We start from the raw sequence: 17,708 nt of genomic DNA, 5'->3' as shown, positions 1-17,708 counted from the left end.
ATAATCGCATTGATGTGAGTTTAACTGTTGTATTTAACAATGTGACTTAACTTGATACGTAATGTAGATCTAGGCATATTTCATATTTCCAAGTCATATTAAAAGTTAAAATCATTTCTGTTCAATTCAAGGCACCTCTCTCTCTCTCTCTCTCTCTCTCGCTGTGTTTCACTGCTAATTGTAACCTCAATACCACCCTGCCTTGTTTTTTGTATGTGTGTGTGCTTGTGTTTACATGGTGTGTGTTTGTCAAGGGCTGCAGGGCTGATGTGGGCACTGGTGCCCGTACACCAGCAGCAGAACAAGATTCCGACATGGCCGAGAAACGGGCAGGACCAGGCAGGATGGTGAGTAAACCGGTGGTGAGTACTACAGACACCCCACCTACTCCCCTCAACTCAATCTACCTCCACGTCTCCAACAACTCTGATCACTTCTCTGTTACTTTGCCTTGCTGAAGCGTTTGTCTTCCCTTCAGGTCAGTGGTACATGTGGGAAGATGCCTCCCATGTCCCAGACCAGCTACCGTGAGTAATCGGTTTATTAATGTCTCAAGAGTACAACATTCAAGATTGAATTATCACTTTCTATCAAGAAAGAGGTTTCCACCAATCACATTGTGACAATCCTCAACATGTAGGTGTTATTCCACCAATCAAAATCCCATCTTGCCCAGAGGAACCAATGACGCGGGACGAGATTCCAGTGTCAGAGGCCATGATGTCCCACCCGTGAGTGTCCCTGTTTACGTCCCCTTTAGGCTACTGCCCTGGTGAACACAATGTTACGGATGTGTCATTAGTTGTCATTGTACTGTAGAGAGTCCGTAACACATCCGTTCTTGTTCTTGTTACAGTCAGTGGAGACTCGTCAAAAAGGTCCTGTTGAGAAAGGTGAATAAAATGTTTATTTTCTAACTCAGAATATGTTTTACTCAGCTTGACAATAACTATGTGTATCTGTACTGCGATTGAACTTTCTCCGCTTTTTTCACGCTGCCTTTTTTTCTCCTCTCTCTCTCCTTCCTTTTCTCTCTCTTTCTCTCTCTCTCTCTCTCTCTCTCTTCCCCTCTCTCTCCCTCTCTCTCTCTCTCTCTCTTTCTCTCTCTCTCTCAGAACAAGAGCGTCACTGAGCTGCAGAAGCGCTCAGAGGAGATGATGGAGTGGGTCCTCCAGGTGGCCAATGATGGGGTTCTGCGCGCCATAGCCCTTTACCAGGTCCTTCACCTCCGCCAAGAGCCTCTGTCTGCCGCTACCTCCCACAGCAGCAGCATCTCCACAAGCGACAGATCTTCTTCGTCTCCTCAGTCTAAGGACCGGTCCTCTTCTCAGGACTCAGCCCAGCCTGATGTCCCCGAGGGGATCATCTCAGAGTGGGCCCATCCCCTGCTGGAAAGCGGGCTGGGATCCAGGCCACAGGACAGGCTATTGAGTGGGAAGCCTCTGACACCCCTTCACCCCAGTAGGCCCACAGAGGAGGATATCCTTGCCACGGCATCCCTCACTGTGGCACAGGTCATCGCCATGTTGAAGGGAGTGATGGTGAGAGACGAGGACAGTGAAGAGGCGAGGCTGTCTGCCATTGTAGAGGAGCTGTGTGACTCGACCATGGACAAGGTGATGGACCAGTTGGTGCTTCACCACCCCGGCAGCTCCTTGTCTGAATTCTATTCGACAAGTATCTCTGAGGACCTGATCCTGAACACCTGGCAGGACGCCAAGGAGAAGGTCCAGGTCCTCGCCGACATCCACACTGACTTCTTCAACGAGCAGATGCCCCCGCGGCCCCTGTTGTCTGCCAACACCAACACGTCAGAGGCCGTCTTCCACAGGGAGAAAAAGGAGGCTGAGAAGATGGCGTTGTTCCTCATTGGCAGTGTGGCGGAGGCAGAGGAGATGGAAAAGGCTATGACATCGCTCAGGCCCAGCTGTGTGACAGCGGTATCGACCGGCTCAGGCCGCAGCTCGGCCAGCAGCATTGGACGGGTCCGATGCGATAACGAGCCTCACAACCCCTCCACCCAGATGGAGAGCCTCTCTGGCATCCTGGCCCACCACGCCCTCTTCCAGAGACAGGGCGTTTTCACCACAGAGGAGAAGCTGGAGCTGGTGAGGCTGGTGGGGGGCATCCTCCAGGGGATGGTGGCCAGAGAAAGACGCTCTTCCCTGAACCAGCCCCAAGACACCGACACAGCCTCCCTGCCCCAGAACATCTCCAGTGCCTGCAACATCATCCACATCGTCCTGGAGAACTTCAGCGCAGCTGTGGAGATGATTAGAGAAGGAGAGGTGGACTTCCTGCGGCCACGCGGTTATGACTTCACCCTGTTAGTGGAGTGCGTGAGCGAGTCCCTGCTCAGCATGGTTACGGAGAAGGTGGAGGCCCTGCTGAGGAGGACCCAGGGGGTCAGCAGCAGGAGGAGCAGCAGGAGGAGCCGCAGCCAGGGAGAGCTGCTGGGGAACTGGGTCAAGGGAAAGGAGGAGAAGAAGGCCTGCACACTCTCCTGTGGAGGACAGGAGATCAGAGGAGGAGTGCAGCTCGGCAAGCGACGAGGAGAAGGAGGAAGAGCAGCAGAAGAAGGAGGAGGCCAGGTCAGCCTCCAGTAGCCCTAGCCCCAAGAGCCCTAGCCCCAAGAGCCCTAGCCCCAGGAGTCCTAGCCCCAGGAGCAAGGCAAACAGCTGCGTTGCTTCTAACCGGAGATATACATTTATTTCCCCCTTTTTCTTGAAATTCACAGTAATGCGCCTGAACATGAGATTGGAGTGGGGACGTGTTTGTAATTCGAGTCAGACAACGGAGCATCGATTAGGGAAGCTTTGGAGACTCGAAAGTGAGATCCTCATTTTGGTAGCTCTGTTTGAAGTTTTTGTCTCGCTAGCGCGCTCGCTGCATAGCGGAAATGCACGTGCGCCCGTCGGCCTGGCTTCGCGCGTCATGCCCTGGTAAATATCTTTCCAAAAAGCCTACATTCATGTTGCTGCTAACCGGAGATGCGCATTTATTTCCCCCTCTTTCTTGAAATTCACAGTAATGCGCCTGAACATGAGATTAGAGTGGGGACGCGTTTGTATTTCGAGTCAGACTACGGCACATCGATTGGAGGGGTTTTGGAGACTCGAAAGTGACATCCTCATTTCGGTAGCTCTGTTTGAAGTTTTTGTCTCGCTCGCACGCTCGCTGCATAGTGGAAATGCACGTGCGCCCGTCGGCCTGGGTTCACGCGTCACGCCCTGGTAAATACCTTTCCAAAAAGCCTACGTTTATGTCGCTGCGTTGCTTCTAACCGGAGATACGCATTAATTTCCCCCCACCCCCTCTGAAAGCACTCCTTCGCTAAGTAGCGCGTGAAGGTTAAGTAATCAATAAGCCTGCGCTTGCCCTCATTACTCAAATGATGCCGTTCAGGGCGTTCAAATTACATAATAGGACGATAATAGGAGGATAATAGGACATAATAGGGCAACCAACAAGTTGTTTATATCTGATTACAATTTAATAAGTTATCTAGCACTGCATCTTCATTAGCTACATTTGGCCTCCTTCTCTTCCAACCAACCAGTATCACCTCTCCTCCATCTGAGTGATGCATGTCATTTTTACAAACTTATTATCAAGGGAACACAATGGTCAGAACTGTAGTCATACACTTAAATGCTTTTTGAAATATGTAAACACCAGGAGAGTATGAGCAGCTGGGGCAGCCGCAAGCACACCCTCACAATTTCCCCAGAAATTGTATGCTCTCTAGTTTTTCTTGTCGTTGTGACTTTGTGCTTGACTGGATTTGGATCCGTTAAATACAATTTAAAGTTAGCAAGTGCACATGTCTAACTACTTATTGACTTGTCAGTACGACGTTGTTATTTATGTTTCAATGTCAGTGCGTGAGCTGGCGATAAAACTGCTACCCCGTTAGCTTGAGCAACACGGAGATAAAATAATTAACAAACCTAAATTCATTTAGACTTATCTTTAATTCACCTCTATTTTTCTGTGACCCCCAGACAATGGACAGAGTTAAAGAATATGAGAGCTTGAAGCAACAACAAGTTTTAGGGGATCATATTTTCAGTTAGGTGAGGTTTAACCATTAGCAGAGCAAGCATCTTAACACAAATAAAATGCTCAGGTATTTATTTATTTACAACCAGAACTTAAAACGTAGTTATTAACCTTGTTTTAGTGTTGGCATTGGCCAAACATTGACATCACTAAAGTTAAAACATATTGTCATACAGTATGAAAATGCACATAAAGACTGAGACACATTAACGGCTGGGACACTTTTACCCAACACCCCACACAGACAGAAATGATTGATATTTTCCACAAGTGTCCTTAATTTCAGTGGCTTTCCGGTTGTCTCCTAGTTGCAAGTGAATATGATTTTTGCAATAGACATTGATTACTTGAAATGTAATTTCTTGGAGAGCTGACTCAAAAAGGCTTTGACTCGAGAGTGAAAAAGCTCCTGGTGGCTAAGGAAACTGGTAGGCTAGGCTTCAGTATTGCTGTGCATTTTCAGTATAAACATCAGATCCTCAAATAGTATAATGTCATGTACTATAGCCAACATATGATGATTGTATATGAAATTGGATGTGAGTAATTCTTTGATTTCACTGAGTACTTGTTCGTGCCTTGTGTTATACCACCACCATTTCTATTGTAGGGCAGAGTGAAGGGAGTAGCTCCAGTGCTAGCAAGGATTATTTGAGTAAGCAAGCTCTGTATTATGCATATTCACAATAAGATGAAAAAGATGTTGGGTTGCTTGGATTTGGCACACTTGCTCAAATAAATGTCTGTTCATTTCAGCTGCAGCTGAGGTCTTTGCCAAGGCCAAAAAACTGGTAGAGCCTCAGGTTGTGAAGATGAGGCAGTTTCCACTTGCAGCCAAGAATGCTAAGTCTTCACATATTAAGGTTAGAAAAGTATTTTCTGACCCTAAATGTACATAATATTAGGACAATAAACAAAATGTGTCTCAGTGAAATGCATTAGTCAGAATGTATTCTCTCTTTTTCTTAAACCTAGGTAAAAATGGCTCGCATGGAGTGGAGGCCCAGGACAGCAAAGAGGTCAGGGAAATTTAATAAAATAATTTTGGACGAGATCTCTCCCTGCGTTGTCCTGCAGCGAAATGAGACGTATGATGATCTTCTCAAAATTGGTAAAGGAATGTTCTGGCCTGATGAAAGTGGTCAGAGTGAATTCACGCTTAGCCATCCAGATGGTAGTAGGTGGACAAAGATGGAATTTTCTAACGAGTTCAGGACCATCTCTGATATGCCCAATCCTTGGAAAAGGATTCTGCATGTGGGACAAAAAGAATTAGGTAATTTGTGTAATGTTACAATTAATATCACAAGTTTAATCTCTTTAGTACTAAATGTTTGTTATTTTTGCAGAAGTCATATGCATGGAAGATCTGATTGTAGAACCAGGTATGTTCAAGTCAGCCAAAAATAATTGCCATAGTGGAAATATTTTAGTTTTCATATGCATGGCTACATGTTTTTGTTATGAAGTAGTCTGTATGTACCAATGGAATTTCACCTGAATTTTCTGTTTCTGTTGCGTTTTGTAGATGAAGAGGAACAGAATATTTTTGATGCGGTAATGGGATGATCTGGTCTGATCTTGCACCCACAAATTCTCAAGTATACTGTCAGTGTAATGGTTAGAAGTGTATTGGTAAGAAGTGTAGGAAATAGGATCTGCATACTTTCACTGTTTGTGTTTGTAGGATTCCAGTGCTGAGTCAACAATAGCCAGTAGTGCAGGGACAGGTGCAGCTGGAAACATTTTGCATTTCGGGGTCAACAGCGGGTCAACTGCAGGGGCAGCGATAGGTCAGAAGTAAAAGTGCACCATCATTGTCTTTGGCAGGTTGAATTTCTTCAGCTGCCGTAGGAAGTACATCCTTTGTTGTGTTTTCTTGGTGAGGGAGCCGATGTTCAGTTCCCACTTAAGGTCCTATGAGAGGATAAGTGCCCAGGAAGCGGAAGGACTCCGCAGGGTGCTGGGGGTGAGTGGGGCTGTATTTTAAGTCCACAACCATCACCACTGTCTGAAGACAGGGTATCCGCGGGGTATTAAATTATTAAAAGTTGATAAATCCATTTAGGGAAAATTAAGGCTCTTAAAAGGTATTAAAAAGTCTTAATCCCGATATTACAAGGTATTACATTTTGTTCACGCTTTGTCCAAAGAGTTTGACTCCAAAAAGAATGCATGAATATATTTATTTTCCTCCCCATGACGATTATAAACAACGACGTGCTTGGTCAGCGAGTCACGTATTTTGCAAAATGCACAGTTAGGTGATGTGTCGCCCTCTACATGTCGCGAAACAAACTCCAAAATGGGGAAATGTACATTTGCGGACTCCTGGTTGGAGGAGGACGAGTTTATACAAAGGCTGAAGCCTGTCCCTATAAACAGGCTTACTGTACATATTGTAAAAAGAAGATTAGCGTAGCTTCGATGGGCATCAACAACGCTGTCAAGGCCGCCGTTGGCCGCAGATAGCAGCCGCAGCTGTCCATTGCCAGTTTCTGTGCTCCACCAGCGACACCACCACCCAACAAAACAGCTGAACTTGTCAAGACAGCGACAACGTCAGGGTGGCTATGGGTTACACATCAACAATGCGCGAAAAGGTTATCTGGTGTCTCAATACTGCGGTGAATCACCGCTCACTGAACTCAAACATTAAAATATTTCTATAAACCTTGCCTTTTATTCTTTAATTTATTATTTTGAGCTTTGTTTCTTCCGAGCTTATCTGAGTTTTGTTGTATGGTTGTGCTCTATAGATTTATTTGCAAACTACAACTGTTTATTAAGTTTAAGGTTTTTTGCAGATTAGAACTTGAAGTGGCGATGAGGTCTTAAAATTAGAGCTGTCAAATGAGGACAAAGGACTGATTAATTGTCTGATTAATTGTCTTTCAAATCTGCAGTAGGACTTGTTCAGGTCGTTGGCCAGGCGGGAGTCGTTGGTGGAGTGGGGGGCTCTGGGCTTGTAGTTGGTGATTTGCCTGAGCCCTCTCCAGACAGAAGCAGAGTCGTTAGCAGATAATTTACGCTTCAGTTTATCAGAGTACAGTCGTTAAGCCTCTCTCACCGCCTTGCTTAACCTGTTCTTCGACTCCTTGAATCTGTCTCTATCCCCACTCCTAAAAGCTTCCTCCTTCTCTGACTTCAACCTTCTTCTCACGTCTGCTGAGAACCAGGGCTTGTCGTTGTTGAAGCTCACCCTGGTGCGTGTTGGTATACAGCAGTCCTCACAGAAGCTGATGTATGATGTCACAGCCTCAGTGAGTTCATCCAGACTATTGGTAACAGTTGTGAACATATCCCAGTCAGTACAGTCCAAGCACTCCCGCAGATCCTCCATAGCCTCACTGGTCCACTGTTTTGATGTCCTCACAACAGGTTTACAAAGCTTTAATTTATGCCTGTGTGCAGGAATCAGATGGCCCATGGTATGGTCAGAATGGCCCATTGCTGCACGAGGGACGGCGTGGTAGGCTCTACTGACTCTAGTGTAGCAGTGATCCAGAGTGTTCTCTTCTCTGGTTGGGCATTTTATGAATTGTCTGTATTGTAACTGGTACAACTGGTATGTAACTGGTAGTCTCAGATCAAGGGGATTAAGGATCCAGAGGATTGGACAGTCTACATGAGGTTGACCCTATTTGGAGGTCTGTTCGCAGGACGCATGCTATCCGCAGAAGAATTTACAGGGTTCAGACATCTAATGAGCTATGGTAAGTTTATTCACATTTAATTTGGTTACTTGTAGATAGCTTTTTAGCATTATATATATAATTGCATTTTTTACTTTCATAACTTTCTATTTTTTCTAGTTTTGTTAACATTAGTCTTATAGACTCTAATCACACATGCACATAATTACACACATACAATACAGTCATCGTGTCTCTCTTCGACCTTCCAGAAGTTCTGAAAATAACATTGGTTTTACAACCCTACTATGTCCTACAATAATAATGTATTTCTGTTTTAATCAATTTTATAGACACTTTGACGGCAACCACAAGCTTGTAAGATGGAGAATGGTTTTCCATGGCTGTGTAGATAGATATAGTCGATCTATAATTGATCTTGTCTGTCTTGATAATAACAGAGCATCAAGTGTATTGTCGTTGTTCACCATCCAGAGTAAGGTGTGATCATGGTATGGAGAATATAATGGTTGCTCATTGCATGCTTGAAGTAACGGGGCTTAATAGACAAAGTGTCATTGCAGGAGTATCTGTTAACAATCAATGCATTGAAAGGCTATGGGCAGAATTTAACTGAGTTGTAAGTAGACATTTAGGCCAAGCAAGATCAAACTCCACTACACTTCTGGCACACAGGCATAATTAACAATATAGGACAGGGAAAACGTTGAACCAGTTGAATGATGGAAACTTTGGAATCAATTTATTTTGTTCTCTTTTGTATTTTCTCCAGCAACACCATACATAATCTGCTGTGTTGTGGATGTTGGTGTTTCCATTAGATATACTCAAATTACTGACAGTGTATACTCTTACTGAGTATGAGAAAGATAGAATATTGTAGTTCTCAATGTACTGGTTTACTCACTGTAATTTAAATAGCCTATGTGATGCTTTGTATATAAAAGGTAACTTAAAACTGTGCTTATTAGTTTGTGTTATGCTGCTGTTTCTTTTTTTTCAACCAATCATAAACATTTTCAATTGTAATGACCTGCAAACAACACAATGTTTTTCATTTTTTGGTTCTAATATGGACATGGTGATGGATACCACAACTGGAATAAACACGTTCGAATACTTCAACTGTCTGGATGATGGCAAAACCTTACATTTCACAGATCTAAAGGCTCTCTTCAAATATCTAAAAAGAAAAACAACTATAGGACAACCGGGCTGTAAACTCAAAAATTAAATGTAAAGAATCAGTACAATTTGACATTAATCATACGAGTAAGGCTAAAATAATTTTTCACAAGCTGTGTTTTAATATGCACATCTCCATAAACCAATGGACAAAAATATATGAATAACTATTACAACAACAAAATATTACTTTCACAGAACTACTATAAACACTAAGACCAATCCTAGCCTCCTACAGTGCGTGTCAACTGCAGCGACGCGATGCGAGTGACAACCTGTTTTCCATTCATTTTCTATGGAGCCAGGCGAATCCCTTGCGTGGTGCATTGTGGGTAGCGACGCGACAGAGTTGAGATTTTCTCAACTTTATGCAAATGAGGAGCGATTTTCGCTAGCGATGGCCAATCAGAGTGTTTGCTTGTTTTTCGTAACGTAGCAACCACGGTGAACATTTCTAGCTTTCAAGATGGAGGGGAAACTGATTGTTTGAGTGGCTGGGTACCCAGTACTGTATGACACGTCTCTGTATATGTACAGAGACGTTAATATAAAAAAATGACGCATGGCGCAAAGTTGCCAAAATTGTTGGTGCTCCTGGTGGGTATTTTGTACTTTCAAATTCAGTCTATTCACATTACGAAATTTGTTCTGTGGTAACTAGAGCTACTGTAGCTAATTAGCCAGGCTGGGACTCCCTAGTTGTATCGACAGATTAGCAGATACTTCGAGTAATATAATAAAACGTGTTTACAAATGTCAACATGTATGTATATTAAACAGTTTTCAAATAATGTCTTTCTAGCTGAGGATTGGAAAAAAAAATTGATATGCATTGATGGCAGGAGTGGAGCAGGCCTGACTAGTCACAAACCCTGGAAGTATGCTGCTGTGATGGGGTTCCTGGCTCCATTTATGGAGTACAGGGACTCCAGCAGCAACTTCCAGAGGCCTGTCTGAGGGCAGACAGCCACACAGCGAGCCAGGAACCCCTGCCAGTGAGGCCAGAGCAGCAGCCAGCCCCCAGCATCCTCTGGCCGAAAGAGGGTGCGCAAAGAGAGGCTGTCAGCATTTGAGGAGAGGATGCTTGGTGCTTTGGAAATGGCACAGACACCTGCCGCAGCTCCTCTTCCGCCACCTGAAGCAGACGACGAGGATGAGCTTTTTTTTTAAAGCCTTCTCCCTGCCCTGAAAAGACCACCAGCTAAGCGGTCAGAATTAAAATTTAATATTCACCGCTTGTTTTTTGAGGCAGAGATGCAGGCCACACAGTGATGTGTAATAAACCAAAAATTGTCACTGACAAAACTTTGTGTTCCTTTTATTGAATTGGGCTGCCAGGTATTAAGATACTGTTATTTACAATGAATGGTTGGTAGTGGAAATAAAAAATGATAAGAAAAACAACACTGCAGAATGATTTAAGCTCATATTTGATGAAAAGAACATTCTGGAACTGTTTGCCTTTTGCTGATTAATGTGGGTAGCTCTTAAAAGAGCCTTTGTTTCTTGATGACATGGGCTACACAACTGATTGCTGCCAGGGCACTGAACCTTCTGCATTGAAAAATGCAGTGAATGCATCCCTCACGTGAATTGCTGCACGTGCAGCATTGTTGCTGCCCAGTCGTGGAGCCTCCTTGAGACCTGCTGACTCCTGGTCAGGACTGGCTTCTGCAGATCCAGTGGCCCCTCTCCTGGATCTCCAAATGAAGTTGTGGAGGATGCAGGTGGCCTTCACATACGCCTCTGCTTTTGCCGGGTTGACACCAATGACACGCCAATACATTCTCCACTGGCTGGAGAGTATGCCAAAGGCACACTACTGTCAACCTGGCACGGCTGAGGCAGTAGTTGAACATCCTCTTCTCCCTGGAGAGGTTTGTCCCAGGGAAGGGGCGCAGGAGGTTGCTCCGCAGAGGAAAGGCCTCATCACCCACAAAGACGTGTGGCAGTGGTCCACGTGGCTCTGCTCCAGGGAGGATGCAGTTCTCTGGGAGGTCCAGGGTTCTATCTTTCAGGGCCTCACCAAACGCTAAGTTCCCCAGGGTCCCACCGTCACTGTTCGTCCATAGCCACCGACATCGATGACCCGGAACATACAGTCGGCGTCTACAACCGCAAGGAGGACGATAGAGAATGTCCCCTTGTAATTGTGGAACAGTGACCCTGAGTTGTGAGGGGCCTGGATGACAACATGCTAGCCACCGATGGAGCCCAGGCAGTTCGGGAAGTTCCACCTCTGATGGAAACCTGCTGCAATGGCCCTCCAGTCCTACTTGGTCGGCACAGGCATGAACTCCTCCACCAGGCAGTCCCAAATGGCTTTAGACACAGCCCCAACAATACGTGCCACAGTGCATGAGCCCACCCGATAGCTGAAGCTGATCGACATGAACGAATCCCCCGTGGCAAGGTATCTACAAAGACAGAAAATAATGCATAGAAAATAAGTACACTATATTTATGTCAGAGAACACTGATATAGTAACTGTTTAATATAAATTATATTAAAGCTTACCGTAGACTAATAGCGAGGCGTTCAGCTGGGCTGATCGCCTCGCGGAACGAGGTGTTTAGCCTCGCTCCCACTCTGGTTAGTAGGTCATCGAACTCGGCCCTGTTCAGCCTGAAATACCGCTGGAACATGTCGTCCAGTCGCAGCTCCTGAACCAGCCGGTGATAAGCTCCGTTGTTTGTCCGCAAACGGCGAATGGGATGAACCCAGAAGAGTCGGCGGCATCTTCTCCGGCAGAAGAGCAGGGAGATGAAAGCAATACTCTGAATGGTATTCATGATGAATAATACAGTATCGGACTGTGTCTATATTTATACCAATGTATTCTCTCCAAAAATATATAAAATAGCGGGAGGGAATTTAATTTGTTGGTTCTGAATACAGAGTGTGGTTATCAAAATCCAGCTAGGCCTATGCATACAATTTGTTACAATCTTTACTGGGATTTTTTTTTTATTGGTATTGTGTGCAGTAGACAAAATCGTGCAACATCTAGCCATTGTATCTGATTTTTGCTAATGTGTGTAAAAGTGTATTTTGATTGATATTGCGGGTACGTAAACCAAAGTCTATACGAACTACAACATTGACTCTAGAGAACTACAACTCTATATTCATCTATCTGACACGCCCCCGAGCGTGGTGCACTGTGGGAAGGCAAGCGATGGCAAGCGATTCGCGTCGCTGCAGTGGACATTGTAGTGTGTAAAACACAGCTTGAAGTGTAGAAAACCAATCGATGGTGTGGGGTTGAAGCCTATGGGCCAAACTGCAGTCGCTCCAGTGGAAAAGCTAAGATTTGTTTCAGGTTCGGAACGACTCTCTTTGTATTTGGGGAAAAAAGGAGGACATGTTGTCTTTTTATGGCTGCAATGACCATATAGTTTTAGACATCCAAATTCACCACCAAGAGATCCACATCGTTATACAGTATATTTCAGTGATTGGTGAATAAACACATTACAGAAGAGGAAAATTACATTTTCATGTTATGTAAAACAAGAGCTCTTACCCAATGCATCTTGCAAGCAATCCAGAAGGATACTACAGCTTCCTCTGCTCTTCTCCTGTTTCTTCCTTGATCAGAAAGAAGGATGCTATACAGATCCTCCATTGCTTCGGCCGTGGTTCTGGATTTATGATGGCAAAACAGGAGACGGAAACTTTCTGGATGCATCTGAGCAGCTTGGGTGCGGAGCTGAGGCATTGTGTCAGGGATGAACCGTGGAAACTGTGCGGCGCCCACAGCATCATACTTTGACTTCACTGCACTGGAATTCAATCAGCTCCATTTGGATGTTGTTTGGTGCATTTTCCACATCAACTGTGAAGGGATTACTAAGCAGTTCAAACTTGTATTTCTGGGCATTGAAGTCGGCAAATCACCGGCTAAACTCAGCGGCGAGAACACTGAGTTTTTCAGCAAACTGTGCGCATGGGAACACGGCGGTAGAGATCTGCGCTTTTATGGATTGGCAGCAGGGAAAATGTCAAGGGTTTCCTTGCAGCATCTGATTTTCTCCCACAGGCACAGTTTAGTTTTGAAGGCCCTCACTGCAGCGTACATGTCTGTGATGATGCGCCCCCGCCCCTGAAGCTGCAGCCTCAGCGCATCGAGATGGCTCGAGATGTCACAGAGAAAGGCCAGCTCACACAGGAACTTTTGCTCCCGGAGCTCTGCTGTATCCTTCCTTTTGGTTTCCAGGAATTTACATATTTCCTCACGCAGCTCAAAACATCTGTTCAGTACTTTTCCTCTGCTTAGCCATCTCACCTCTGTGTGATACGGCACGTCTGCATATTCCGAACCACACTCCTCCAGAAAAGATTTAAACCAGCGGTGATTTAGACCTTTGGCTCTTATAAATGTGGCGGGGGGGACTGACTACGCCACTCTCACAGATGGGGTGAGAGACCCTTAGTTAGAAATACTATAACTACTATTTGTGTCCCGTCCAATCAAATGAACGGTACAGAGACTGTGGTATCAAAAATATACAACATTTTATTTTATACACAATGATAACATCCAAAGGTACTTAATAGTACATTATAAAAAATAATTCACGGCAAACCAAAGCACACTAGATAAGCACAACAAACCACTGCTCAAACCAAACAACTTGAAAACAAAGATAAATCTAAATGTGGGAAAAACAGTGCAGGCACTTAACACCTGTAGTAGAAGATACATGTATTAACCCTTGTGCTACCTTAGGGTCGTTTTGACTCACAGCTATGTTGGGCCACCTGTTTATGATAAAAAAATTAAGTGAAACATTTTCTTTATCCTTGGCGCGGCATCGGGGTCGTTTTGACCCACAGTTATGTTGTGCCACCTGTTTATGATAAAAAAAAATAAAGTGAAACATTTTCTTTATCCTTGGCGCGGCATCGGGGTCGTTGTAACCCACAGCGTCATCTATTATACCACCCTTGCGCTGTTTCGCGCTGTCTCCGGGGTTCCACTAAGCGGAACCCTCGCACTGTCTTTGGGTCGGTGTGACCCACAGCCATGTTGTGACAACTTATATATATATATAATGTGTCAGTGCTTTTGACATCCGTTCGTTCAGAAAACCATCATGTGTCAAAGTTGAGTCAGGTGTCGGGTGCGCGACGATGATGATGATTATAACAGGGATATAGACACATCCAACACTACCAGCACTGACTGGGGAGGGAGGGGGTGAACACCTCCAAAATAATTGAAACACACACACACACACACTGACAACTCTGAGAGACAGGAAGAGTAGCACAAAAAGTGAGAACATTTAATTAGAAATGTTATTGGATATAAACAAACATAAAACAACAGCAACAACTGTGACCAACAAACTATATTTACAGAAAAGTGTATCTTTCAGACAAGGGGCAAAGTCATGGATCAGCAGACTACCCTCTACTCATATACAGGACAAAAGCATCTACACTGTCATCCAACCCACACCTACATCCACACCCATATTATGTCAGCTGGAGTGTAGACTAAATGATTCAGACTCTGTGCTAGTAGAGGTTCCTGTGCTTCTACGAGGTGGAATCTTCCGACGACAGACGACGCGACAGAGCGCCAACGCCCGTCTGGCGGAGCTCTTGAAGTCCGCCCCCAGGAAGCCGTACAGCAGCGGGTTTAGACAGTAGTGGGCAAATGCCATGGGTTCGGCCACCGCCAGCCACACACCCAGCACCACCTCCAGACTGCAGCCCCTGGGAAGGACCTCTAGGCGCATGAGGGCATCCACAGTGATGCCAGCGCCATACGGGAGCCAACACAGGAAGAAGCAGAGGACCAACGCCACAGCGGTCCTGACGGCTCTGCGATTCTGTCTCTGCCCCTGCAGAGGGCCGCTGCGGGTCAACCTGGACACGATGACACAGTAACACACCAGCAAAACTAGGCCCGGCACGACAAAGCCCACCAACACCAGCTGCAGGTGGAACACCGACACCCAGAGAGGAGCGTTGTCAGCTGGGTATAAGCGCTGGCAGACAATCGTCCCATCTCCTGCTTCCCAGGTCCTGCCAAACACTATGTCTGACACGGCCAAGAAAGCCGCAGGCGCCCAGGCTCCTGGAAAAGGAGAGGGGGTGAGGGGAGACAAAGAGGAGATTCGGTGGTCTGATCAGGAGATGGAGAATTTAAGATGTACCTCTGTACATCTGAGGCCAGAGACGTAGCTCACCTACATACACCAGTCTCCGTGCCAGTAGCTGTCTCGTGCATGATGCGTGCGCGTCTGTTGGTTTGACCACGGCTAGGTAGCGGTCCAGACCGATGAAGGCCAGAATGAGCACACTCCCATACAGGTTCACCGTGTAGATGACGTGCACGGCCACGCAGGCGCCTGATCCGAAACGCCAGTCCGTCAGTGCGGCATCCGCTGCCCAGAACGGGAGCGTCAGCACAAAGAGAAGATTGGCAGCACAGAGGTGCAGCCGGTAGCGGTCTGTCAGACTCAGTTTGGACCTGGCGACAATCAGATAGAAACACTGTGTGTCGTCTTCTACGTTTGTTTTATATTCGCCATGTAATGTGTTCACGCAAACAAGGAATTTGCTGTGGCAGGAAAGTGCATACAAAAAAAAAAAACATCTAAAATTTTCAACAACAAAAAACTTGAATGTACAAAGTCTGACTAAACTTACTAAATAACAAAACATCATCCATCTTTATGCTCACCTGCGCTGGCAGCCAAGCACCATCACCACCAGGCCGTTCCCAGTGATGCCCAGGACAAAGATGAAGACGTAGACCACAGGGAGGAACACTCGCTGGAGGTCAGGGGTTATCACTTGATTCAGGTCACACGGCTCCTCCAGGTCCACCCCTAAGTTGTCAGAATCAGTGTCGTTTACGTCAAACACAATATGCTGGGGAGAGAGAAAGAGAGAGAATCATGAGATACATAGAACGACAATAGTAGATGAGGTGAGAAAGAATAAGCTGTTTCACAAGCCACCACAAGCCACTTGCCTCGACAAAAAAGGATGACATGACAGTTCAAACCTGAAAAGATTGTTGACCAAACATATATATTTTTTAAGTTACACAATCCTCTTTCTATTTGCTAAGACCAACTTTCCAGACTATAATGACCCTTTATCCTTTTTTATAAATATCCTTTATCTAAAAATAGATTTCAAAGACCCCCCAAAAAAGTAGACAGACCTGCCGCATTGTGACTGTGGGACCCTTCCATTGGATCAGTTGTAAACATTTAAACTGACCTTCACCTACAGATCATACATAAGGAAATACAACAACAACAACATAGCTGAATAAGACCTTGCCGCATACCTCGTAGTAAGACATAATTGAGCGGAGCCTGCCTGTGTCTCTGTCTCCTCTGCTGAGCGGAACTGAGTATACCTCTCCCCTTCACCCCCCTCATGTCATTCTAAGAGCCCATACAAGTCAGTCCGTGTGGCAGACCCCACGCCCTTTCCCCCCTCCCTCATGGTCTAGGTTGGAGAAATGCACGCCCTTCCCCCCCTCAACTAGGTTGGAGGAATGAGTGCCCTCGTCTCGGTCGGATGAATGAGCTTGGTTGAAGGAAAGATGAATTTTGTCCATTACGCCGCTCTCTCGCTGTCTCCGGGTCGTTGTGACCGACAGCGTTGTCTGCTTGGACACTGAGCGCCCGGATGTTTCAGGGGAGGATGTCTGGGGAAGTGCTACTACTTACAATCATTCAGTAGGTCAGGGTCGGGCCCGCAGCAGTCGTCGTCTAGAGTTTGAAACAGCACGAGAGTGGAGTAACAGCTATGGCTGAGAATTTCACTGCGCTGCAAGTTCTACAGCAAATGTTTGCAAACGTCGAGCAGGGTGACTCCGAAGAGGAGGCAGAGGAGTGGACAAAGAGGAGTGGAAAGCCATGGACGCCACTGACCTACGCGACTACATAGGGCTGGTAATCCTGGCAGGCGTGTACAAGTCCCGAGGCGAAGCGGCCGCCAGTCTGTGGGACGCGCAAAGCGGCAGGGTGATTTTCCGCGCAACGATGTCGCTCAAACTCTTTTACACGTACTCGTCTACGATACGATTTGATGACCGTGGGACGCGAGCGGCGAGACGCGCCACAGACAAGTTGGCGGCGATAAGAGAAGTCTGGGATATGTGGGTAGAGAGATTACCACACCTCTACGACCCAGGGCCCGAAGTGACCGTGGATGAACAACTGCTCACGTTCAGGGGACGGTGTCCATTCAAGCAGTACATGCCGAGCAAACCGGTAAAGTATGGCATCAAGTCGTGGGTCGCGTGCGATGCTAAATCAAGCTAGGCGTGGAAGATGCAAGTGTACACCGGGAAGTCGATCGACGGCGCCCCGGAGAAGAACCAGGGGATGCACGTCGTGCTCGACATGAGAGGGCCTGAAGGATCGCAATGTCACTTGTGACAACTTATTCACCTCTTACGAACTCGGACGAGAGCTCATGACGACGAGAAACATGACCATGGTTGGCACGGTCCGAAAGAACAGGTCCGAGCTCCCGTCCGAGCTGCTAGCGACAAAGAGGCGACGGGTGCTGTTGTCGCAGTTCGCCTTCACTCCCACCACCACTCTGGTTTCCTACCTCGCCAAGAAAAACAAGAATGTTTTACTCATGAGCACACGTCACACAGACGACGAAATCAGTGAGAGACACGGCGGGAAACCGACCGTCGGCCTAGACTACAACCGCAACAAAGGAGGTGTGGACAATCTGGACAAAGTCGTCACTTACTACAGCTGTAAAAGGAAGACTGCCCGCTGGCCCCTTGTCATCTTCGACAACATGAT

At 46.1% G+C, this 17,708-nt stretch overlaps 1 protein-coding gene and 1 pseudogene across 1 annotated transcript; both read right to left on the bottom strand.

Moving 5' to 3' along the window:
• Nucleotides 1-5,604: 5,604 nt before the first annotated feature.
• On the bottom strand, nt 5,605-9,714 carry LOC146273586 (uncharacterized; annotated as a pseudogene).
• A 4,654-nt stretch (nt 9,715-14,368) lies between these two features.
• On the bottom strand, nt 14,369-16,237 carry LOC146273585 (C-X-C chemokine receptor type 4-like). The gene is made up of 4 exons (XM_084704876.1): nt 16,223-16,237; nt 15,605-15,795; nt 15,108-15,391; nt 14,369-14,995 (listed from the first exon to the last, which is right to left on the bottom strand). The coding sequence occupies exons 1-4, from the start codon at nt 16,235-16,237 to the stop codon at nt 14,394-14,396; spliced, it is 1,092 nt and encodes a 363-aa protein (XP_084561002.1). The 3' UTR covers nt 14,369-14,393.
• Nucleotides 16,238-17,708: the final 1,471 nt, after the last annotated feature.

The sequence above is a fragment of the Hypomesus nipponensis genome, chromosome 9 (genome assembly GCF_054491055.1).
Source record: "Hypomesus nipponensis isolate SF chromosome 9, ASM5449105v1, whole genome shotgun sequence".
In the NCBI taxonomy this organism is placed as follows: domain Eukaryota; kingdom Metazoa; phylum Chordata; class Actinopteri; order Osmeriformes; family Osmeridae; genus Hypomesus; species Hypomesus nipponensis.
This window is presented reverse-complemented; position numbering and strand designations above follow the sequence as displayed.